Source organism: Crocuta crocuta, unplaced genomic scaffold, assembly GCF_008692635.1.
Source record: "Crocuta crocuta isolate KB4526 unplaced genomic scaffold, BGI_CrCroc_1.0 scaffold114, whole genome shotgun sequence".
NCBI classification, from domain to species: Eukaryota; Metazoa; Chordata; class Mammalia; order Carnivora; family Hyaenidae; genus Crocuta; species Crocuta crocuta.
In genome coordinates this window covers 1,023,445-1,047,804 of record NW_027530000.1, presented here as the reverse complement: position 1 = coordinate 1,047,804, position 24,360 = coordinate 1,023,445, and the positions used below count along the sequence as shown (strand labels likewise).

At 42.0% G+C, this 24,360-nt stretch overlaps 1 protein-coding gene and 1 non-coding gene across 6 annotated transcripts; one reads left to right on the top strand and one right to left on the bottom strand.

The window, feature by feature from the left end:
- Positions 1–1,035: 1,035 nt before the first annotated feature.
- On the bottom strand, positions 1,036–24,360 carry ZNF140 (zinc finger protein 140). Of its 5 annotated transcripts, none has more exons than XR_013335008.1 (6): positions 23,538–23,577; positions 21,319–21,445; positions 20,223–20,321; positions 6,229–7,748; positions 4,648–4,746; positions 1,036–1,468 (listed from the first exon to the last, which is right to left on the bottom strand). XR_013335008.1 is itself a non-coding variant. In XM_077763602.1 (4 exons), the coding sequence occupies exons 2-4, from the start codon at positions 21,350–21,352 to the stop codon at positions 6,589–6,591; spliced, it is 1,293 nt and encodes a 430-aa protein (XP_077619728.1). In that variant the 5' UTR covers positions 21,353–21,445; positions 24,318–24,360; the 3' UTR covers positions 5,428–6,588. The 5 variants fall into 5 exon arrangements, 3 of the variants coding, with proteins under 3 accessions (XP_077619728.1, XP_077619726.1, XP_077619727.1); XR_013335007.1 differs by having other exon boundaries at positions 4,648–4,743; XM_077763602.1 differs by lacking the exons at positions 1,036–1,468; positions 4,648–4,746; positions 23,538–23,577 and adding an exon at positions 24,318–24,360 and having other exon boundaries at positions 5,428–7,748.
- Positions 18,034–18,166, top strand: LOC144231208 (small nucleolar RNA SNORA70). Its single transcript, XR_013335011.1, has one exon. It is a non-coding gene; the product is annotated as a small nucleolar RNA SNORA70 (small nucleolar RNA).

The window sequence follows — 24,360 nt, the reverse complement described above, 5'->3', positions numbered from 1 at the left end:
ATTAGTGGTTATTTCTGAGTCATAATTTTTTTCTTTCACTTGTCTGTTTTCTAGTTTATGTAGCAAACAGAATAAGTTTTCTTATTTTTTTAAATGGACAATTCCCTCATGAACGTAATTTCCAAAAGCATGGTCTTAAGTTATACATAGATTTGTTTAGACTGTTATTGAATATCAATTCTATCCATTTTTGAAGTATCAGATAATTTTTTTTACATTTTTTTAAAACTGCCTTTTCTATCTCCCAACTTTTTGAAAGCAAGCCTTTTGAAAAGGACTTTTTTTTTTATTTTAAGTATTGCTAAAGGGTGTGGGCTCTTTTTAAACTTCATCTAAATTGACTTCTGGGCTAAATTCAGAGCATGAGGGAAACGAACAAGATGGTAGGAGAAGAATGGGGGACCCGTGCGAGATGAGGAGTCAGGACGGGCCCCCAGGAGGGAACACGCCCGTCAGGATCGGAAGGAAAGGAAGTTGGCCTTCAGTCTTGTCTGACCACAAGAACCAAAGTCCTCCCTCAGGCCCTGGCATACGTTTCCTCTCTCCTCCCGTCCCCCATCTCTGGTTCAGTATTTTCGCTCTTCACGTTCCAGTCTACTATCTTTAGTTCTGTTTAATTTTGTGCTAAGTCCATCTACTCAATTCTTAATTTCAGATATTGTATTTTCCGTTCTAGAGCCGCCACTGGACTGTTAGCCGATTCTCCTTACTAGCTGAAATTGTGTTTTCTTCCCCCTTTTCCTGTATTTTAACATCTTAACCATACTTCCCTCAAAATCCTTGCCTAAACACCCTAATATCTAGGCACCTGTATGTCTGCTTCTCTTACCTGTTCCGTCTCTCATAGATTACAGGCACAACTCAGAGATACCGTGGGTTCAGTTTCAGACCAGTGCAGTAAAGCAAATAGCGCAATAAAGCAAGTCAAATGATCTTTTTGTTTCCCAATGGATATGCTGTGTTTAACCTTTACTACAGTCTATTAAGTGTTGAATACTGTTATTTCTAAAAAAAAAAAAAAAAAAAAGACAAATCTTAATTTTTAAAATACTTTATTGCTAAAAAAAATGCTAACCATCACTTGGGCCTTCAGTGAGTCATGATCTCTTTTGCTGGTGGAGGGTCTTGCCTCGCTGTTGATGGCTGCTGACTGATCAGGGTGGTCCTTCCTGAAGGCTGGGGTGGCTGAGGGAATTTCGTTAAGATAATGAAGTTTGGCCCATCAACTGGCTCTTCCTTTCATGAATGATTTCTCTTTAGCATATGATGCTGTTTGATAGCATTATACCCACAGTAGAATTTCCTTCAAAATTAGAGTCAGTCCTCTCAAGTCCTGCCATTGCTTTGTCAACTATGTAACAATTTAAATCCTTTGTCATTTCAGCAGTCTTCATGACATCTTCATCAAGACTAGATCCCGTCTCAACGAACCACTTTCTCTCCTCATCCATAAGAAGCAACTCCTCATCTGTTAAAATTTTATCATGAGATTGCAGCAATTCAATATAATATTAATGAAAAAGAAATATGAGAATCACCAAAATGTGACACAGAGACATAAAGTGGGAAAAATGGCACAAATAGACTTGATCAACACAGGGTTGCCACAAACCTGGTTTGTTTTTAAAAAAAAAAAAAAACTTTTTTTTTTTTTTAAAGGGCAGTATCTGCAAAGCACAATACAATGAAGTAGGTCTATATATGATCCTGTCCCTCATATGCCTGGTAAATATTTGTGTGTGCTCCAGGTTACATTACCCTCTACCAGAGAGTTTCTCCTTTCCTCTGTTAGTCTGAGGGGCTAATCACTTCAGTTCCTTAAGTTTGAGCTGGGTCAGAGCCACAGTGAATTTTAAATAAGCCTCATGTTACCCGTTTAGCCTTTGTATTTCAGGCAGCACTCTCCTAAAGCGTGTAATCTGAGGGCTCAGTAGGTCCTAGTCTCCTCAACCTCCTACCTCATGCAGCTTCAAATTTTGATAGAAGGCTTGAGGAGGAGACTGGCTACTTATTTTGGGCAGTCACCTTTCTCTACGACGCTTTTCATTCCTAAGTACCTCAGACACTGCAGATAACTGCACTCTTTCAGAAGCTTTTATACTAGGTCCCCAGGCCCTACACAGCCCTAAAACTCAGCAAATGTCACAGGAGAACTAGCTGCATATTTGAAGCTTCTCAAGTTGCTAATCTGCTGCCACGCCCCCTTCAAATGACCACAAAAACTTGTGATTTCTCTCTGGAATTTTGGTCCATCTAGTCATCATTACTTCCACAATTCAAATATGCCTTTAAAAATATTTTGGGTGGCACCTGGGTGGCTTGGTCGGATGAGTATCTGACTTTTGATTTCAGCTCAGGTCATGATCTCACATTGGGCGGGATCAAGCCCGATGTCGGTCTCTATGTTGAGAGCACAAAACCTGCTTGAGATTCTCTCCTTCTCTGTGCCCCTCCCATGCTCACACTCTCAAATAAATACACATTTAAAAAAAAAACTGCTAAAGGGGTGCCTAGGCTCAGTCAATTAAGCATCTGACTTCGGTCATGATCTCACGGTTTGTGGGTTCAAGCCCCGCGTTGGGCTCTGTATTGATAGCTTGGAGCCTACTTGGGATTCTCTCTCTCTCTCTTACTCTGCCCCTCCCCAGTTCACGCACTCTCTCTTTAAAAAATAAGCATTAAAAAAACTACTAAAAATATATTCGTATTTTATCTGCTTTATTTTTTAAATGTTTTATTTATTTCTGAGAGAGCGAGCGAGCAGGGGAAGGACAGAGAGAGAGGGAGACACAGAATCTGAAACAGGCTCCAGGCTCTGAGCTATCTGTCAGCACAGAGCCCGACGCGGGGCTCGAACCCAAGAACCGCGAGATCATGACCTGAGCCGAAGTCGGATGCTTAACCGTCGGAGTCACCCAGGCGCCCATGTATTTTATCTGCTTTATCTGGTTGCTGCCACAATACTTCATCCTATTTGAGAGTAGACTTGTTGAAAACATTGTAAGTAGCAGTTGAATCCAACCTGACAGTAACAACATCGCATTCATTTGAAGAGATAATAGTAAAAACTGCTGCACATTCTACACTCCCAGCAGCATGACAGCTGCATCTAGCAGTGCGCCAGATGTGCACATTCAGCTGTAGACCTAGCCTGACTGTATACAATAAAATTATTCTGAAGGTAAAGTCATTTCAGGAAGATTTCCCACAGTAGTTATATACAGAGCTATATTCCAGAAGATTCCATGTGCTATGTGAATGACGACCCAGTGTGCTCTTCTATAAAGGACAGACCTACTCATTTAGAGTATGCTGCCTTTACAATGTATGGATAATTGAATAAATGACAACAGAGTAATGAAAATACTGTAGGTGTCTCAGTTTAAATAATGGTTGCATTCCTGACCATGCTTCACTAAATTTTACACATCTTGAATATGCAAACCTAAGAAAATTGTGTCTGCAACACAAACTACTACATAGATCAAAATGCTTGAGGGGCGCCTGGGTGGCTCAGTCGGTTAAGCGTCTGACTTCAGCTCAGGTCATGATCTCATGGTTTGTGGGTTCGAGCCCCACATCGGGCTCTGTGCTGACTGCCAGCTCAGAGCCTGGAGCCTGTTTCAGATTCTGTGACTCCTTCTTGCTCTGACCCTCCCCTGCTCACGCAGTCTCTCTCTCTCTCAGAAATAAATAAAACATTAAAAAAAAATTTTTTTTTAATGCTTTAGCTAGCTAGGGATCACCTGGTTGACTCAGTCAGTTAAGCACCCAATTCTTGATTTCAGCTCAGGTCATGATCCCAAGATTGCGGGATGGAGCCCCACATTGAGCCCTTCATTGAGCTCTGCACTGGGCATGGAGCCTGCTTAGGATTCTCTCTCCCTCTCCCCTTCCCTTGCTCACTCTCTAAAAAAAAAAAAAAAAAAAAAAAAAGGAAGAAAGAAAGTTCAAGCTGGAGGTTTACCCCTTCAGGGGTATTGAGATGGTCACACTATATCACCATTGTTTCTCTGTCTCAACCATACAAATAGGAACTGAAATAATACTATGTTCTACAAGTAATCTAAAGTGCAACATCATACATAAACTTTTCTCCTACTGTTTTCTGTTATATCTTAGTATGTCTGGCTATTTTTGCAGAATTTCTCCTTGAAAACCAGGCAACTTTTTTTTTTTTTTGGTTTTCTGCTACCACTGGAAAGCTTTACAGCTTATAAAAAGTGATTATGTTAAATATGAAAAGATATAACAGATTTCTGTGCTAAAATTGAGAAAGAAAGCAACTATGAACCTTGCCAGTACCTTCTTGCTATGACAAATAAAATATTGTACTAACAGAATATCCACTTACTATTCATTTTCTTTCTTACTTTGTAGTGTCTTGACATCTCTTATTGTATAATCCAGAAGTTATCTGTATTTTAATTTAATTAAATGTAACAGCATAATTCTTATTTTCTGAAATCTCTTAACCACATCTTACTGAGAGTATCTTTAGGATGAGTTACATAGTTCAGGATGCTGCTGCACAAAAGGAATTTTATGGGAAGATTATTATTTTTGAGAGAAAGACTCAGGCAATTTGGTACGCTGGACTACTACCTGCAGAGGCACTTACTCCCTGCCTGATTGCCCCACACTTACCTGATCAGAGGCCTCTTATCATTTTTTCTCCATCATTCTTTGACTCTTTCCCTTGCTTCAGTAAGGAGGTCACATTTGATTTAGAAACAGAGAGTCCTGCTTACAAGAGGGAAAAAATAGATACTTCAAAATATTATGGTTCTTCCTAGATCCAGACCCAATCTCTTAATATAAAGGAGGAAAGGCTATTACAAGACCAGCAAAAGCAGAAGGCAGAATGCAAGCCACTTCACACTTCTGCCAATTTTCATTTATTTCCCCAAGAATATGAAGGAATCCAGGCAGGGAATTTAAAGCCCACTCCCTATTTCCTAAAGAGAAAGGAAAGATACCTAAATTAAGGTTCTAAATTTGGAGGAATAGTAACCTTGGATGAGGTTCCCATAGTTCTCAGTCATTATGCTCCCATACAACTCTGCCCAGGGTCCAATCAGCCCCATTCCTCTGAGACGAGTCTAGGGCCACGTCTCTGAATGTTACAAACCTCTGAAATGATAAATACATTTTTGTTCACCAAAGACCCCCCTAGTGCTGGGGAAAGTAATAATGCCAAGCACATGAAAGGAAAGGGAGGATTTGGACAACGGAGTTGTTCTGGTAGAGATTAAGGCTTTGAGAAAATTATTAGGCAGCAGCTATGTTATGTATGTCACAATTAGTAGGAAAGAAAAATGCCAGCCTCTCACTTTGTGAAAGATTTACCCATACATGAAAAAAATAGACTTAAATAAGGCACTTATTCAAGTGCCAAATTGCATATTCTCTAAATGAAATGCAAGGTAAGTTCTTAAAAGGAGGCAGACAGATTCTTGAAAGATAAGATACACCTTTAACTGGGACATTAAAAAATGGACAAGGTGTACATGGAGAGTGAAAACATCATCTGATTTATTTTGACAAATACGTGCTTACAAAGGAAATGTTCCTATTGCAAATGGAACAGAAGAGGAAAAACTACGTTGGCATTTTCCTGTGACATACCTTATGTACATTTCTTCAGACTAAAACAGGTCTAGTCATATTCAAGGATAAACATGAGTTAGCATAATCTTAAATCTAAATTCTGTCTCACAGTTAAAGTCATAATAAACTAAAAATGTTTCTGTAATCATGTATGTTTCTACAGAAGCACACTGCTCTTAGGGATGTCAATATTGTGGTAGTTGCATTTTCAGAATCACAAATGCTGTGGAAAAACTCTGCAAGTATCATATCAATTAACTAGAAAACAAAATATTTATTCATAGCTTTTTGAATTGGCTTTAAACCAAAAGTGACCCCACCCCAAAAAAACAAAAAACCTCCCAGATTCCCTCCAGTATGACTTCTCAGAACCCTTAAGATTTTTGCCATGCTCATTACAATGGTAGTTTTCCCCTCAGTATAATTCTGTAGTTTTGAAATAATGCAGAAAATCACCCTATATTCAGTTCATTTAGAGGGTTGCGTTTGTCTCTTTAGAGGAGTATTTTAATACTTAATAAATATTGCATGGTACAAAAAACGTTCCCACATCATTGTGTTTGCAAGACTTTGCTTCATTATGAATTTTCTGATGTCCAGGAAAAAGTGCAATCTTACCCACATATTCGGTCTTGTTTGAGGCAACAGATGCAGGGATTAGGACCAATTTCTAATTAAAAGCTTTCCCACATTTACTGGCCACGTATCCTTGTCTGGTAGGAAGTTACAAATGTAGAGTAAGGGAATCCCACCAGATGAAGTCTTCTCAGTACTGTCTGATTTCAACTTCTGATATTACAAAAAGAATGCAAAGCTATTAATAGTTATCCCACATACTCCTGAGTTATTTTGTCTCCAGGATGTTGAATCAAGTAAGACCCATTTTTCTTCACATTCCACATATTCACATAAGGCTTCTTTCCAAGAACCCTTTGAAGTCAAAGTAAGGCATTAACCGTTTTTTCTTAATCCACATTTTTATGTTTTCTCTATAGTGTGAATTTCTTTGTGTTCAGTAAGGAATGGGTGATAATTAAATGAATTCTCATATTCATAGGGGTTCTCTAGAGTGTGTGTTCTCTGATGTTTGGCAAGGTTTGAGCTCCAGCTGAAGGATTTATTGCAGACTTTACATACATAGGGCTTTTCCCCAGTGTGAGTTATCTGATGTAGAATGAGGGAAAAGCTCCGACTAAAGGTTTTATCACAGTCAGTACACGCATAGGGCTTTTCTCCAGTATGAATTTTCATATGTTGCATAAGGGATGCATGCCATGTGAAAACTTTACCACATTCATTGCATTCATAGAGCTTTTCTCCAGCATGAATTCTCTGATGTTTAATAAGGAATGAGTGGCAACGGAAGGCTTTCCGACACTCATTACATTCGTATGGGGTTTTGGTAGTATGGATGCTCTGATGCCGAGTAAGGTGTGAAGAACGGCGAAATGACTTCCCACATTCAATGCATTCATAAGGTTTCTCTCCAGTATGTGTAATCTGATGGCGAATGAGTTCTGAGCCACTGCTAAAGGCCTTCCCACATTTCCTACATACATACTGCTTCTTTCCTATGTGAATTCTCTGATGTCGAGTGAGGTTTGAGGCACGGCTAAAGGCCTTTCCACATTCAGTACATTCATAGGGTTTCTCCCCGGTATGAGTTCTCTGGTGTTCAATGAGGAATGAGAGGTAACTGAATGTTTTATTACAGTCCTTACACTCATGGGGTTTCTTTCCAGTATGTATCATCTGATGTTTCACAAGGTTTGAGATCTGGCTAAAGGTTTTGCCACATTCCTTACATATGTAGGGTTTCTCTCCAGTATGAGTTCTCTGATGTAGCACCAGGGAAAACCGCCGACTGAAAGTCTTCCCACATTCATGACATCCATGGGGCCTCTCCACAGGATTGATACTCGTGTGCTGAGACAGGGCTCCTTGATGACATACTGTCCTTTGCCTGATATAGCCTTGATTTCTTTGCACCTGAGTATCTTCCTCAAATCTCCAGCCTCCTTTAAAAGTGGAATATTCAGGGCTGTGGCTTAGAATTCTTCCCACTACCAAACACTGGGGTGAATCATCTCCGTAAATGACATTTTTTTGAGAAAACTCTTTGACCGCACCATTTGATTCTAAAAATGAAAAAACAAAGCGAATGTTTCTCTTTTTTTCTGTATTAAGATAAAGCCACTCCTCACGTTTTTAATGAGAGATTTAAAAAATGATCTTTTGTTTGTTTGTTTGTTTAAAAAGGCAGCTCAGCACTGCATGGCTTTGTAGTTTTTGTAGTTCTTGTGGAGACTGAAATCTGAGCAGTGTGCCCAGAAATTCAGAAGACATCAGAGGAGAGATGTAGGTAAGTAAGGAGAAAGATGAAGAAGTAACTGAAGGGGAAGGAAAACACAACACGAAGATAAATCATTGGGAAGGATGGGTTTCAGTCCTCCTCAGCTTCACTTAAACTTTATCTGAGGCCAAAGTGACTTGAAAAAGACAATTTCACAATGCTGCTAATAAACTAAAAATGTTCCTCAGATCCCACAAAGACATCAAACTGTTTACTTAATGCCTTTGGAACATCGTACAGTAACATTCTAAGTGAACAGATAAGTAAAATGTACCTCTGACAACGGCTGTCTGTGGTCCCCACTCTAAATCTACTCTCCCAACTAACAACTGAAGTTCAACTCTGGTATCACAGTGTCTTTCCATCAGATGCTTTTGATAAACAAACATGGGCCCTGATTTTCTCCAGGCTAAGTTTATCATTTTGAAGGGACCAAAAACTATAATATGAAGACTTTTTAAAAAATATATTCACTCATATCCTAATTCTTAGGAAGTATGTAGGAAGTATGACTAAAAGGCCATGATGTATGCAACTTATTCTCAGACATTTCAAGAAAAAAATCATATACCAAATGATAGAACAAATGGGGTAAAATGTGAGTAGTAGGTAAATTTGAGTAATGAGCTTATGGATTTTTTTATACTATTCTTGCATGCTTTCTGGAAGTTTAAAATTATTTCCAAAAACATTTAAAAATTCATTTTTCTCTAAAACACACTTTGACATTTATTTTGTTTGAGTGGGTGCTATCTTTTATTATCACTGACCATAAGTTTCTAGAAATATAAACAGAGCTGTTTCTTTAAATACATATCTGAACAAAGAATCGAGATCTATAGTTATAGGGTAGGCATATAAAAATTAAAGATTAGAATAAAGGAGACCGTGAAAGAACATTTATGAAAATGATCTCAATAAAGACAAAATATTTTTTAATGGTTATTCCTTTTTGAGAGAGAGAGAGAGAGTGAGAGCACAAAGGGGGGGGGGGGGCAAAGAGAAAGGGAGATACAGAATCTGAAGGAGGCTCCAGGCTGTAAGTTGTCAGATGCAGGGCTTGAACCCATGAAGCGTGAGATCGTGACCTGTGCCGAAGTCGAAAGCTTAACTGACTGAGCCACCCAGGTGCCCCAATAAAGGGAAAATTTTAACATTACTTTCCAGGCTCCTCTATAAACCAATTCCACATCTACTGAGCACCTCAGTAAACCCTGGGGATATAAACCGAGTAATTCTTTTCATAAGCGGAGACAATAAATAGGGAGATAAAGAGGACACAAAAGAAAACAATTAATGATATAAGAAACAAAAGTTCACTACAGTTAGAGTAAAAACTGTACAAAAAATCAGAAACAAGATATAAAAATCCACGGCAACACATAAAGAAAGGCTTCACTTAGAAAGGAAAGGCTTCAATGAGCAAATTAGTTGGGAACTGAAATACATTATGACATAAGTCAGTGAACCTCGATATTTCATATTAGAAAAAGCCACTGGTGTTAACTGCACAGATTTAGTATATTATCTGCCATATAGTTCTGCATACCAATAAGAGTCAAAAGCACAACCAAGAAAATTAGGCACAAGATATAAATAGAATGTTAATTATACCTTCCTCACCCCCTCTTCCTTCACTTGATATCACCTCGCTTTCTCCCATCGCCTACTATGCCCATATGCTTTCTGGTAAATGCCAAATGGATGTGATATAACCTAGCACTTACACTTATTAAAAGCCTAAAGGGATGCAAAGATTCATTCTTTTTTTAATGGTATTATTTATTTTTGAGAGAGACAGAGCGTGAGCAGGAGAGGTGCATGGAGAGAAAGGAGACACAGAATCCGAAGCAGGCAGCAGGCTCTAAGCGGTCAGCACAGAGCCTGATGCGGGGCTCGAACTCACAGACCGTGAGATCAAGATCTGAGCCAAAGTTGGATGCCCAACCGACTAAGCCACCCAGGTGCCCCCAAAGATTCATTCTTAATGTAACGAAGGGTTCCTATGATAAATCAGCAACTTAATACTCTCAAAGGAAAAATTATAGATGCACTCACTCTCCTCTTATGAAAAAAACCCAAATACCCTCTATCACCAGTGTTACCTAAAATCATTGAGTAAGTACTTCATGTAATATGATGTTGAGAGAAAAAAATCCATCAACCTAGAACTGTGTACCCTACAAAATTATACTTCAAAGGTGAAGGAGAAATACTTTCTGAGACAAAAACAGAGGAAACATGCTATCAGTAGCCATGGCTTGCAAGATCCAACACCCATTCATGAAAAAAGCTCAACAAACTAGAATAGAGTGGAATATCCTCAAGTTGTAAAGAACATCAAAACACATACAGCTAACATCATAATGGTGAGAAATCTGAAGGTTTCCTGCTAAATCAGAACACAGGAAGGTTGTCCCTTCTCAGCACTGCTTTTCAATGCCATGATGGAATTCCTAGCTAATATAGAAAGACATGAAAAGTAAATAAAAGGTATAGGGGCGCCTGGGTGGCTTAGTCGGTTGAGCGTCCGACTTTCGCTTAGGTCATGATCTCGCGGTTCGTGGGTTCGAGCCCCGCGTCGGGCTCTGTGCTGACTGCCAGCTCGGAACCTGGAGCCTGTTTCAGTCTGTGACTCCCTCTCTCTGACCCTCCCCTGCTCACGCTGTCTCTCTCTCCTAGAAATAAATAAAACATTTAAAAAAAAGGTATATAGATTGGTATATAGAAAGGAAGAAATAAACCTTTTTATTGGCAGATGACAGTATTATCTATGCAGAGATTCTGAAAAAAACTAAGAAAAAACTGGAATAATTATAACAAAATTGCAGGATATAAAGTTAACGTACAAAAGTCAGTCCTTCCCATATACCAGCAATGAACATATGGAGGTTGAAACTGAGACCACATTACTGTTTACGTTAGCATACCAAAAAATGAAATACTTGGGTATAAACCCAATAAAACATGTGCCAGATTTATATGAGGAAAACTACAAAACTCTGATGAAAGATGTGAAATAAGAGGTAAATGGAGAGACAGAAATATTCCACGTTCATAAGAAGCCTCAATATTGTCAAGATGTCAATTCTTACCAACTTGATCTATAGATTCAATGAAATCCCAGAAAGCACTTTTACAGGTCTCAACAAACTGATTCTAAAGTTTATATCGAGAAGCAAAAGACCTAAAATACCTAACAGAGTACTGAAGGGAAAGAACGAAGTCAGAGAGGAGCGCGTGGGTGGCTCAGTCAGATAAGCGTCTGACTTTAGCTCTCGGGTCACGATGTCAGTCTGGGAGTTCGAGCCCCACTTAAGCTGATAGCTCGGAGCCTGGAGGCTGCTTCAGATTCTTTGTCTCCCTCTCTCTCTGCCCCTCCTCTAGTCATTCTCTCAAAAATAAATAAGCTTAAAAATTTTTAAAAAAGAAAAAGAATGGGGTGCCCACGTGGCTTAGTCGGTCAAGCGTCCGACTTTCGCTCAGGTCATGATCTCGCGGTTCGTGGGTTCAAGCCCCGCGTCGGGCTCTGTGCTGACTGCCAGCTCAGAGCCTGGAGCCTGTTTCAGAGTCTGTCACTCCCTCTCTCTCTGACCCTCCCCTGCTCATGCTGTCTCTCTCTCTCCTAGAAATAAATAAATCATTTAAAAAAAAAAAAGAAAAAGAACAAAGTCAGGACTGACACTACTACCTAACTTGAACACTTACTCAAAACTTACAGTAATGAAGACAGTGTGGTTCTGGTGAAAGACTGGACAAGTACATCAATGGAACAGAGTAGAGAGCTCAGAAATAGACCAGAATAATTACAGTCAACTGATCTTTGACAAAGGAGCAAAGACATCTTTTCAACAAAGGGTCCTGAAATGACTATGCATCCACATGCATAAAAATGAATTAAGACACAGACCTTACATTCTTGGCCAAAATTAACTCAAAATGGTCATAGACCTAAATGTAAAACACAAAACTATACAACTCCTAGAAGATAACACAGGGGGAAACCTAGATGGCCTTGGGCATGGCAATGGCTTTTTAGAAACAACAACCAAAGTCATTGTCCGTGAAAGTAATTGGTAAGCTGGACTTCATTAAAATAAAAAACTTATGCTCTGCAAAAGCCAGTGTCAAGAGACTGAGAAGACAGGCTGCAAACTGGGATAAAATATGTGCAAAAGACAAGTCTGTTAAGACCCAGTATCCAAAATATACAAAGAAATCTTAAAACTCAACAAGGGGGCGCCTGGGTGGCTCAGTCGGTTAAGCGTCTGACTTCGGCTCAGGTCATGATATGGTTCTAGGGTTCGAGCCCCGTGTCGGCTCTGTGCTGACAGCTAGCTCAGAGCGGGGAGACTGTTTCAGATTCTGTGTCTCCCTCTCTCTCTGACTCTCCCCTGCTCACGGTGTCTCTCTCTCTCTCTCAGAATTATATAAAAAAAAAAAAAAAATTCAACAAGAAAGTGAACAATACACTTTTAAACTGGGCAAAAGACCCGAACAGACACTGCACCAAAGAAGATGTATAGGTGGCAAGTAAGAATACGGAAAGATATTCAACATCACGTCGTGAGAGAATTCTAAATTAAAATGAGATACCACTACACACGTATTAGAATGGCCAAAATCCACTCCACTAACAACATCAAATGCTAGCAAAGATGTGAAGCTTCCTGTTGGAACTATCATTCATTGCTGGTGTGGATGCAAAATGGTAGAACCACTTTGGAAAATGGTTTGGCAGTTTCCTAACTAAACATACTCTTACACATGATTCAACAATTGCACTCTTTGGTATCTACCCAAATTAATTCAAAACATGTTCACACACAAGCCTGCATATGAATATCTATAGCAGTTTTCTTTATAACTGGCAAAACTTGGAAGCCACCAAGATATCCTTCAGTAGGAGAATGCAAAAGTAAACTGTACTTCATCCAAACAATAGAATGTTATTCAGCACTCAAAAGAAACAAGCTGTTGACCCATGAAAAGATATAAAGGAAACTTACATGCCCAATGTTGACTGAAAGAAGCCAATGTGAAAAGCCTAACTACTGTATGATTCCAACTATTGACATATTGGAAAATGCAAAACCATGGAGATAATAAAAAGGTCAGTGCTTGCCAGGAGTTGGGGGAAGAGGGAGAGAGAGGAACACGCACAGCATGAAGGATTATTAGAACAGTAAAAGTATTCTGTGTGCTACTAAAATGGTGGGTGCATGTCATTCATTATACATTTGTCAAAACCCTCAGAATGTACATATAACACCACGAGTGAACTCTAATGTGAACCATGGACTTTGTGCGATGATGTGTCAATCTAGTTTTGTCAGTTGTAAAAAATGCACTATTGTGATATGGGATTGTGGTAGGGGATGTCCACAGTGCAAGAAGTTGTGATGGGGGTGGGGTTATATATAGGAACTCTTTGTACTTTCCACTATTTTGATGTGAACCTAAAACTGCTTTTTAAGAAGTTTATTAATTAAAAAAAAATCATTCCAGTATGTATAAGAAAGAAAGGTTTAGGGTATTTTTATTGCGACAATAAAGACTGAGAGATATACAAATTCACTAGCATTCCTACAGAACAGCAATATAACTTGTAAGAAAAGAAACTAGGTAAAGCTCCTTAAGAATAAATTCAACAACAAACAGGGTATATAGGGAGTTTACACAGAAGATTCAAAATTTTAAGAAGCTGTGCAAATAACTCCTAAATGTGTACTTTAGCTCAGTATCAGCATCATCTAGGAGCCTGTTAAAAATGCAAATTCTTGGGACACCTGGGTGGCTCAGCCAGTGAAGGCTAGGGTCATGATCTCATGGTTTCATGAGTTCAAGCCCCACATCGGGCTCTGCACTGGCAGTATGGAGCCTGCTTGGGATTCTCTCTCCCCCTCTCTCTCTACCCCTCCCCTACTCACACTGTATGTGTCTCTCTCTCTCTCTCAAAATAAATAAATATTTTAAAAATGCAAATTCTTGGGGCACCTGCATGGCTTAGTCAGTTAAGCATCCGACTCTTGAATTCAGCTCAGGTCATGATCTCACAGTTCATTGAGATTGAACCCTGTGACACTGTCAGCGTGGAGCCTGCTTGGGATTCTCTCTCTCTGCCTCTCCCACACTGGAACTCTATCTCACATGCTCCCTCTCTCAAAATAAGGAAATAAACTTAAAAAATGCAAATTCTGGGGCGCCTGGGTGGCTCAGTCAGTTGAGTATCCGACTTTGGCTTAGGTCATGATATCACAGTTCATGAGTTTGAGCCCTGCGTCAGGCTCTGTGCTGATAGCTCAGAGCCTGGAGCTTGCTTCAATCTCCCTCTCTCTCTTCCCCTCCCCTGCTTGCACTCTGTTTCTCTCTCAAAAAATAAATAAATATTTAAAAAAAATCAATGCAATTCTTGGGTTCCACACCAAATGTAATGACTTAGAATTTCTGGAGTGGGGCCTGAAATAGGTACTTTAAAACTCTCAAAATGATTGGAATTTGAGCACTGTGATCTCTTTCTTAAGCTCCAGAACTGTACTCAATTGCCTACTGAACTACTATACTCAAGTATCCCACAAAGATCCAAAACTCAGTCACAAACTGACAATCTTTCCCCTTCAAACTTTTTTTTTTTTTTACACCAAGAAGAGTGCTGTCAACTGCAATTCCTGTCTTCTTCAAGTCTTTTACTAGTCAATCTCCAGGTCGTTTTGAGTCCACCTCCTTAGTTTGTTACCAATCTGCATTCCTCCACTCCTTCTCTGGATGCCTCCATACTTCATGTAATGATTATGTCCAGCCGAGGTTATGGCGACAACTCTTAAACAACAGCCCTGTTTTCTCGTCTTACTTCCAACAAATCTGTTTTCCAAACCTTAGCTAAGAAAAAATGCTCACTGGCCTAAAAGCTTTTAATGACTCCCTAATAGGGATGAACTCTAGGTTCATTAACATGACTTGTAAAGCACCTGCATGATCTGACCCGTGTTTTCCCTACCATCCTTTTTTTTTTTTTAATTTTTAAATGTTTTTATTTATTTCTNAGCGTGGAGCCTGCTTGGGATTCTCTCTCTCTGCCTCTCCCACACTGGAACTCTATCTCACATGCTCCCTCTCTCAAAATAAGGAAATAAACTTAAAAAATGCAAATTCTGGGGCGCCTGGGTGGCTCAGTCAGTTGAGTATCCGACTTTGGCTTAGGTCATGATATCACAGTTCATGAGTTTGAGCCCTGCGTCAGGCTCTGTGCTGATAGCTCAGAGCCTGGAGCTTGCTTCAATCTCCCTCTCTCTCTTCCCCTCCCCTGCTTGCACTCTGTTTCTCTCTCAAAAAATAAATAAATATTTAAAAAAAAATCAATGCAATTCTTGGGTTCCACACCAAATGTAATGACTTAGAATTTCTGGAGTGGGGCCTGAAATATGTACTTTAAAACTCTCAAAATGATTGGAATTTGAGCACTGTGATCTCTTTCTTAAGCTCCAGAACTGTACTCAATTGCCTACTGAACTACTATACTCAAGTATCCCACAAAGATCCAAAACTCAGTCACAAACTGACAATCTTTCCCCTTCAAACTTTTTTTTTTTTTTACACCAAGAAGAGTGCTGTCAACTGCAATTCCTGTCTTCTTCAAGTCTTTTACTAGTCAATCTCCAGGTCGTTTTGAGTCCACCTCCTTAGTTTGTTACCAATCTGCATTCCTCCACTCCTTCTCTGGATGCCTCCATACTTCATGTAATGATTATGTCCAGCCGAGGTTATGGCGACAACTCTTAAACAACAGCCCTGTTTTCTCGTCTTACTTCCAACAAATCTGTTTTCCAAACCTTAGCTAAGAAAAAATGCTCACTGGCCTAAAAGCTTTTAATGACTCCCTAATAGGGATGAACTCTAGGTTCATTAACATGACTTGTAAAGCACCTGCATGATCTGACCCGTGTTTTCCCTACCATCCTTTTTTTTTTTTTTAATTTTTAAATGTTTTTATTTATTTCTGAGAGAGAGAGACACAGCGTGAACAGGGGAGGGTCATAGAGAGAGAGGTATACAGAATCTGAAACAGGCTCCAGGCTGATCTAGCCATCAGAACAGAGCCTGATGCGGGGCTCGAACCCATGAAACGTGAGATCATGACCTGAGCCGAAGTCAGATGCTTAACCGACTAAGCCACCCAGGCGCCTCCCTAACCATCCTTAATTTCCACCATTTTCTTCCTTTTACTTTACTTTATACTCCTGTTCAATCTAGACTGAACTTCATGTTTTCCTTTTATTAGTATTGTCTTTCTACAGGCTGTAACTTGGCTTTTTTTTCACTTACAAAATCTAAGACGAATGGTTCCAGCCGTGTGAAGATGGAGTTAGGGCACTCTGACCTGTCTCTCCTACTGAATGCACGTAAGTGCTGTGCACAGAATGCACACAGCAGCTATCTAAGAACCCTAAAAAGTAAAGACATTATGACCTGAGCCGAAATGAAGAGACAGATGCTTAACTGACTGAGCAACCCAAGTGCCCCTGTAATTAACTTTTATATTCAGCCAAAAAAAAAAAAAAAGGGGGGGGGGGGTGAGGTGAGGGAAACACAATAAAATATTATCCATTATTTAATTCATGACTAAGGCTGAATAGATATATGCAAGGATAGGAAGAGACATTTAATTAAGAGCAGAGAACCCAGAAACATGCACAAAAACTGATATTTAAGTTATGACAAACTGAAGACAACACAAGGAAAGGACAGACACATCGGTATATGACGTCAAAACTGACGAGTAACTCACATGACACACAAAAATCAGTTCAAAGTAGGCTATGGGTCTAAATGTGAATGGCAAAATGACTACGCTTTTTAAGAGAAAATGTAGGAAAATGTCTTCATTATGACCTCATGGTAAGGAACAATTTATTAAACAGCCCAACCATAAAAGGAAAGATTAGTAAATCTGACCACAGTAAAATAAAAAATTTCCATTCTTCAAAAAAGGTTATTAAGGGGGAAAGAATAAGGTTATTAAGGGGGGAAAGTGTGCCACATGTGAGAGAAGATACTTGCAGTAACAATAATTAGCAAAGAATATGAATCTGAAATATATAACTCCTACAAATCAATAAGAATCCAATACATGAGCAAAAACCTTCAAGAGGCACTTCGCAAATGAGGGTATTTAAATATCCAAGAAACACACACAGAACGGTGCTCAACCACATTAGTACTCAAAGAAATGCAAGTTTACCACAGGTGGAGATACTCACCAGTATTTGTCTGGGGCACAGACAAATGCAAGCTTTAACCACAACAAGCTACCTCTGCACACTCTTCTGAGACTTGAATATTACGGTGCCTAACAGTTTTGGGCACTGGTAAATTTGGGGAGCAAGAGGAACCCACTTACGGTGTTTGTGAGAATGTAAATCAGTAAAAGCACTTTGGAAAACATTTTGGCAGTATTGGCAGTATCTAATGATGTGAAAGAGGGTCACTGTCCTCCGACCCAGAGATTCCAGCCTTAAAAGTCACCCCAGGAAACCTGTGCCAGGTTACAGGGACAATGGTAACACTGCTTGCGACAGCCCTAAAATGCAAACAACCCAAGAAGACCTCAGTAATAGAATAAATAGGGGAGGGCTTAGCTGTACAATGAAACAACCGTTAGAGTAATAATGCAAAATGCATAAATCTTAAAAGTATTTTTGAGACGCAAATCACAATATATACATTATGAACCACTCTATGTGAAGTTCACACACATACAAACCTAAACTACAGTGATTACAGATACAAACGGTTGACAAAGCTATAAAGAAAACAAAGTAAGTTACTCCATTAAAGAGAAGACTACTGGGACGCCTGGGTGGCTCAGTTGGTTGAGCGTCCAACTTCAGCTCAGGTCATGATCTCACAGCTCGTGGGTTCGGGCCCTGCGTTGGGCTCTTAGGGACCTGGCGGTGTTCTATTTACTGACCTGAGTGGTGGTTACATGGGTGTCTTAATAATTGGTTAAGCTGAACACTTATGTTTTATGCATTATTTCTGTGTGATATTTAACCTTTCAAAAACATACTGGACTGCAGCCAACTAAGCCAACCGTGCTCTGTCCCTACGGGGGCTTGGTGTGCAGTGGCTGCAGACAGCAGCCTCCTAGTAGTATATGCAGCCTGTTGCTTCTGTGGGTTGCCGTATAGGACCTCGGAGACAGCCCCTTCCAGTGGACATTCACGTCTGACCTCATGCTATCCCCAATCTGGGCTCCAACCAGGTACGTGGGGGGTGGGAATCTCTGAAAAGCCCCAGGGCACAATGGCCAGGGTCCACATAGACCAAATCATGTCCATCTATACGAAGCTACAGAATAAGGAGCAGGTGATTGGCACCTACACAGGGCCAAGTTCAAGTTCCCTGGCTGCCAGAAGATCCACATCTCCAAGTAGTGCTTTACTAACTCTAATACACAAGAATTTGAAGACATGATGGCTGAAAAGCAGCTCATCCCAAACGTCCATGGGGTCAAATACATCCTTATCCATGGCCCCCTGGACAAATGATGAGCCCTGGACAAGCTGTATTAAAGTAACAGAAGGGTGGGGCGCCTGGGTGGCTCAGTCGGTTAAGCGTCCGACTTCGGCTCAGGTCATGATCTCATGGTTGGTGGGTTCAAGCCCCGCGCCAGGCTCTGTGCTGACAGCTCAGAGTCTGGAGCCTGCTTCGGATTCTGTGTCTGCCTCTCCCCTGCTCATACTGTCTCTATCTCAAAAATAAATAAAGACTTAAAAAAATAAATAAAAATAAAGTAACGGAGGGGCACTTGGCCCCTTGGTAGAGCATGAGACTCTCGATCTTGAGGCTGTGAGTTCAAGCCCCACATTGGGCACAGTGATAGATGGTAAGGAGGGAGGGTGGGTGGGAGGAAAGAAGTAGTGGAATTAGCGGCAATTTTTATACATTTGCCCTTCACCTCCCTTGTACACAGTTTTACTGGTTTTATTATTTTTACAACATTTACAAGAAGACCCTGTTCTTCAACTCACACTTAAATGAAGAACTCTCCCTGCACTTGCTCGACTCACGACTTCAGCCCACATCAACACCTTCTACACGCTTCGGAAAGTCTGTGGCATGTGCGGTTAGGCACCACTCTCCTTACAGACGCAGCTCAGTGTTCCTGACACCGGCTCCCGTTCCCTCCTCAGCGCTTCCAAGCTGCTGCTTCCTGCACATGGAAGCAGACTCCTGCCGCCTCAGTGGAAGGTCAGTGTACCTCCATGAGAGGTTCATTTAGGAACTGACAGAACTCTTCATGAATACAGAATTTAGGCTCCATAGATCTTCTAGTCTATTTTCCACAGAATCTTCCAGGGTAGGGCATGGCCATTTATTTTTAAAGAGCTTCACCAGCAATCCTATTGTCAACTTAAGGTGATGGTTTTCAGGCACCTCTCAATCTCATGGCTTCAATTTTTGCTTCATAATATTACGATTCCCACATCTACAGCTCTAACTTGAACTGTTTTCTGTGATCTATTCCAATAGCCTACTGCATCTCTTCTCCGGGAAATATCATCCTCTACTCACACCAAGCACATCTCATAACTAACTCAACACTTTTTCTCCAAAACTGATCCTTTTCCTGCCCTATCACTACGATCTCTGTCCAAATCATCTAGGCCTAAACACCAAATGGGAATTCCTTTTTCCTTATTGCTGAACTGACAATCTGAGGACATCTCATGAAATTATTTACACACCTATTTTTATCTCACTAGACGATAACTTCTTTCGTGATTATTATACTTTTTTATATTTTCTACTCTCTGCAGAACCTAAGAGAAACTCTTTTAAATAAACATTAAGAGGATGTACGAGTGAATGAATAAAGGCATCAAGTAACCAAAAAGTAACGAATCAGTCTTTCCAAGGTGACTAACTAGAACAGCAGTACACAGAAAAAAATATATACCTTTTAATTTAGGCAACAGAGATATAGGTCAATTTCAAGAAACGAAAGGAGGAAAAATCAAAAAGAAATGAAATCCAGAGCCCAGACAGAGCTAACGATGGAGAGAGAGCACACATCTACTTGTGAGAAAGAGGAGAAAGGGTAAGACGAGAACTAAAGGCAGGCTGGTGAGTGGGTGTGAACACGGTTCTTGTGGAGCTGAAGGCAAGACTTCACAGTCTCCATATCTCATGTTCCAACCAACATACAAAATAGTACTGCTTTCTCATTGATTAGTTGGGTTATTATTATCTTACTCACCCGAAAACAGATCTCTTCTCACATCTCCTTTCTCCAGCCAGGGCTCTTTCCCTTGCTCCAATAAGGAAACCACATATGGCTTAGAAATGTTAAGACCTGCTTGCAGAAAATGAAATTAATTCAAAATCAGTCCTTGAGTCCCTAGAAGAGGGGCCATTAAAAGAAATGCCAGGGGCAACTGGGTGGCTCAGTCAGTTAAGCGTCTGACTTCAGCTCAGGTCATGATCTCATGGTTCGTGTATTCAAGCCCGGCGTCAGGCTCTGTGCTGGTAGCTCAGAGATTGGAACCTGCTTCAAATTCTGTGTCTCCCTCTCTCTCTCTGCCCCTTCCCTGCTCATGCTTGCTCATGCTCTCTCTCTCAAAAATAAATAAATATTTAAAAAAAAATTTTTTTTTAAAGAAATGCTAGATGTAAGTGCACCTGGCTGGCTCAGTTGGTAGAGCATGCAACTCTTGATCTTAGGGTTGTGAGTTTGACCCCCACTCTGAGTGTAGAGATTACTTAAAAATAAAATCTTTAGGGGCATGTAGGTGGCTCAGTCGGTTACCCGTCCGTGTCAGGCTCTGCGCTGGATCCTGCTTGGGATTCTCTTTCTCCCTCTCTCTCTGCCCTTCCCTCGCTCATCTGCTCTTTTTCTCAATATAAATAAATGTTAAAAAATAAAAAAGTAAAGTCTCTCAAAAAAGAAAAGAAATACCAGATGTAAATATGAGAGCTAAGGATTAGGTGGTTATAATCCATCTTAAAAAGTTAAAAGATGGGCACCTGGGTGGCTCAGTCAGTTGAGCATCCAATTCTTGATTTCGGTTCAGGTCGTGATCCCAGGGTTGTGGGATCAAGCCCTGCATCAGGCTCCTAGCTGAACAGGAAGCCTGCTTAAGATTCTCTCCCTCCTTCTCCCTCTGTCCCTCCGCCACTCATGTGCTCCCTCTCCCTCTAAAATAATGAATGAATGAATCAATCAATCAATGTAAAAAACAAACAAAAAAACTAACATACCTCCCTTGGGAATATTAAGTCAGAAAACCAAGACTTACAACAGCCAACCCAAGTTCCAATTCTGACTTAGAGGAGATAAGGAGGAATACACTTACCCAGTGAGACCAAGTGGCTGTAGTTCTCCAACATCACATGTCTGTACAAATCTCTCTGAGCAGGCTGAAGCCATTCCCACTCCTCCTGGGAGAAGTCTACGGCCACATCTCTGAATGTCACTGACCCCTAAAATGACATACAGGTGTCTACGCAACCAGCACCCACGGTCCCAAAGGCCCTGAAGTGAGTGAAAGGAGTGAAAGGAGTCTCACTGTGGAGAGTAGACAGCGTATGCACGCAGTGGCAATGGGGGTTCTAGAATTCTAATTAGTAAGAGTAAAATAAGAGCCTAGCTGTTTTGTTTTATTGCATAATTGCAGAAAAGGAGAAAAAAATGAATGCAGTTTGTCCTGAGATAACTTACAATTTTGTCAAGATAAAGGATTATACATGTGAACAACACGGATTTCTGACTTTTGCTGTAAAAGTTCTTAGAATCTTAGAACACTTAATGAATAGTGAAAACAATCCATTTGTATTCAATACGCAATGTATATATTAACAGCAACCTTTTTTTTTTTTTAATGTTTTATTTATTTCTAGGAGAGAGAGAGACAGCGTGAGCAGGGGAGGGTCAAAGAGAGAGAGGGAGTGACAGACTGAAACAGGCTCCAGGCTCTGAGCTGGCAGTCAGCACAGAGCCCGACGCGGGGCTCGAACCCACAAACCGCGAGATCATGACCCAAGCGAAAGTCGGACGCTTAACCGACTCAGCCACCCAGGCGCCCCAACAGCAACCTATTTTAATAAGATCTGGCAAGAATTTCTTCACGGTAACAACTGGCTACAGCAGACAGCAGAAGTACCTTTAAAAAGGATCATGCACTCANACGTATAGAGGATTAGGAGGAACTTAACGGAGGACCGTGGGGGAGAAGACGGGGAAAAATAGTGGGGGAGAGGGAGGGAGGCAAACCACGAGAGACTCCTGAATGACGAGAACAAAATGAGGGCTATGGGGGTGAGAGGAGGGGTGGGGGGGATAGGCATGGAGGAGGGCACTTGTGGGGATGAGCACTGGGTGTTATATGGAATCCAACTTGACAATAAACTATTTAAAAAAGGGGGGGCATCCACTCAAGTGCATCACAGTTCCCCCCATTCCAGAAGAAAGGGCTATGAAACTTAAGGGCGATATAAGCAGTGGCACAGACCAAGGAGGATCAGCAGTAAAGCATAGAGAGTACGCAAGGAGGACATGTAACACCTCCCAGAATGGAACCAAAAGCTTTTCCCTCAGAGTTGGGAGTAATAACGAGCCCCCGCTTCGCAGCCTGCCTCTGCACCACTTCAGTAATCCACAAAACCATTAAGCAGGAGCAGAAATTTTAAAAGGGCCCAAACTAGTAAGAGCCCCAGATGTGTGGCAATTATATTTTATGGTTAAAAAAATTGTTTTAAGTGACAAAGGTTATTGACCAATAAAGGAAGCTATTTTCTAAACAACGGAATCTGTAGCACAGATGGAAAGCGGACTCCCCAGCAAATTCGGGGAAGCACCTGGATTTGAAGGCAGGTATGACACAAAGTAGGACAGAGAAGTAGAACTAAAAACAAAGGAACTAAATCAAACGGTTGGCCTTCTCACCCCCACCTCTGCGAAACAACCGCCAGAGATTTTGTTTGACCCCACCCACGGTGGGTCACGCGTCAGAGTCACTTGGAAGTGACTGTTGAACTGCACACCCAGAGTTTCTGGTTGAGAAAGTATGGGATGCAGCTCATGAATATACATTCTAGTAAGTTCTCAGGTGATGCAGATACTACTGGTCCAGGAGTTCCATTTTGAGACCACTGGCACAGCTGCTAAAAGCACATGCTTAATTGAAATATGGCTGGGGCACGTGGGTGGCTCGGCCAGTTAAGGTCTGACTCTCGATTTTGGCTCAGGTCAGGATGTCCACTCCCGGGATGGAGCCTCGCTTCCGGCTCTGGGCTGACATCGAGGAGCCTGTTTGGGATTCCCTCTCTCCTTCTCTCAAAAATAAATAAAGCTTAATATAAACGATTGAGAAAGAGGTAGCCGGAGCCATGGAGAGAGTAACGCACTCCTCATTCTAATACTAAGAAAAGGANCGACTACCGACCTTCCGCCAGGTCAGAAACCCGCCCACGTCCCCAGCGGAGGACCAGGGCAGGACGTTTCGGAAGCAAGCAGGCCTCGGTCCCCAGGTCCTGAAACACACAGACGCCCTGGGAAGGGGAGGGAGCGGCTCACCTGAGACATGGCTCGCGGCAGCACCGGGGAGCCCAGCGGGGAGCGGGNCCGGAGCAGCCCCGCCCCAGCGCCGCACGACCGCGCGCCCACCCGCCCTCGTCACCCAGAAGGCCGGGGCCGCCAAGGAGAGTCCCTCCCGGCCACGGCGTGGGGTCCGGGGGGCCGAGACCTGACCCGCATCCCGGTGCCGCCTCCTGTAAGCGGGAGGGGAGGGGGGTGCCCAGGGCGGCGCGTTTCCTCTGCGCCTTTGGCTCGGGGGACCGGGCGTTCTCGATCCCCAGGTGGTCTTCGGCCCGGGCCACCCTGAGGGGCTCTCGGGCAGAGGGGCAGCTTTAGGTACCTCGGGCCCAATGCGAGCCGGACTTTCGGATCCGCGTCCAGGGACTCTGGCGGCCGGAGCCTTAGACACCAGATCCCCGTGAGGTCGGGCCGCGGACGACTACACTTCCCAGGACCCACCGCGGCCTCCGGGTCGGGCCGGAGGCGCTCCCCGCACTCACGACTCGTGCCCGAACGCGCCACGCGTGGTACCCGGCACCAGAGCCCGCGGGCCTCGGAGCTCCCCCCACGCACTACCGCTTCCAGAATGCCACGTACCGGCGCACACGGCGCCAGGCCCAGGGGCTCCGGGACGAGTACACTTGCCAGGATGACTACCCTGCCGCCCGCACACTACAACTCCCAGGATGCCCCGAAACAAATGCCGCTGGCGTCAACTACGACTCCCACAATGCCTCATGTCCAGAGCCTGAGACCAAGACCCCACGCGCAGACAACTACCAAACCCAGAGCCGACCACGGTCCCCAGAACTTCCGTGACGAG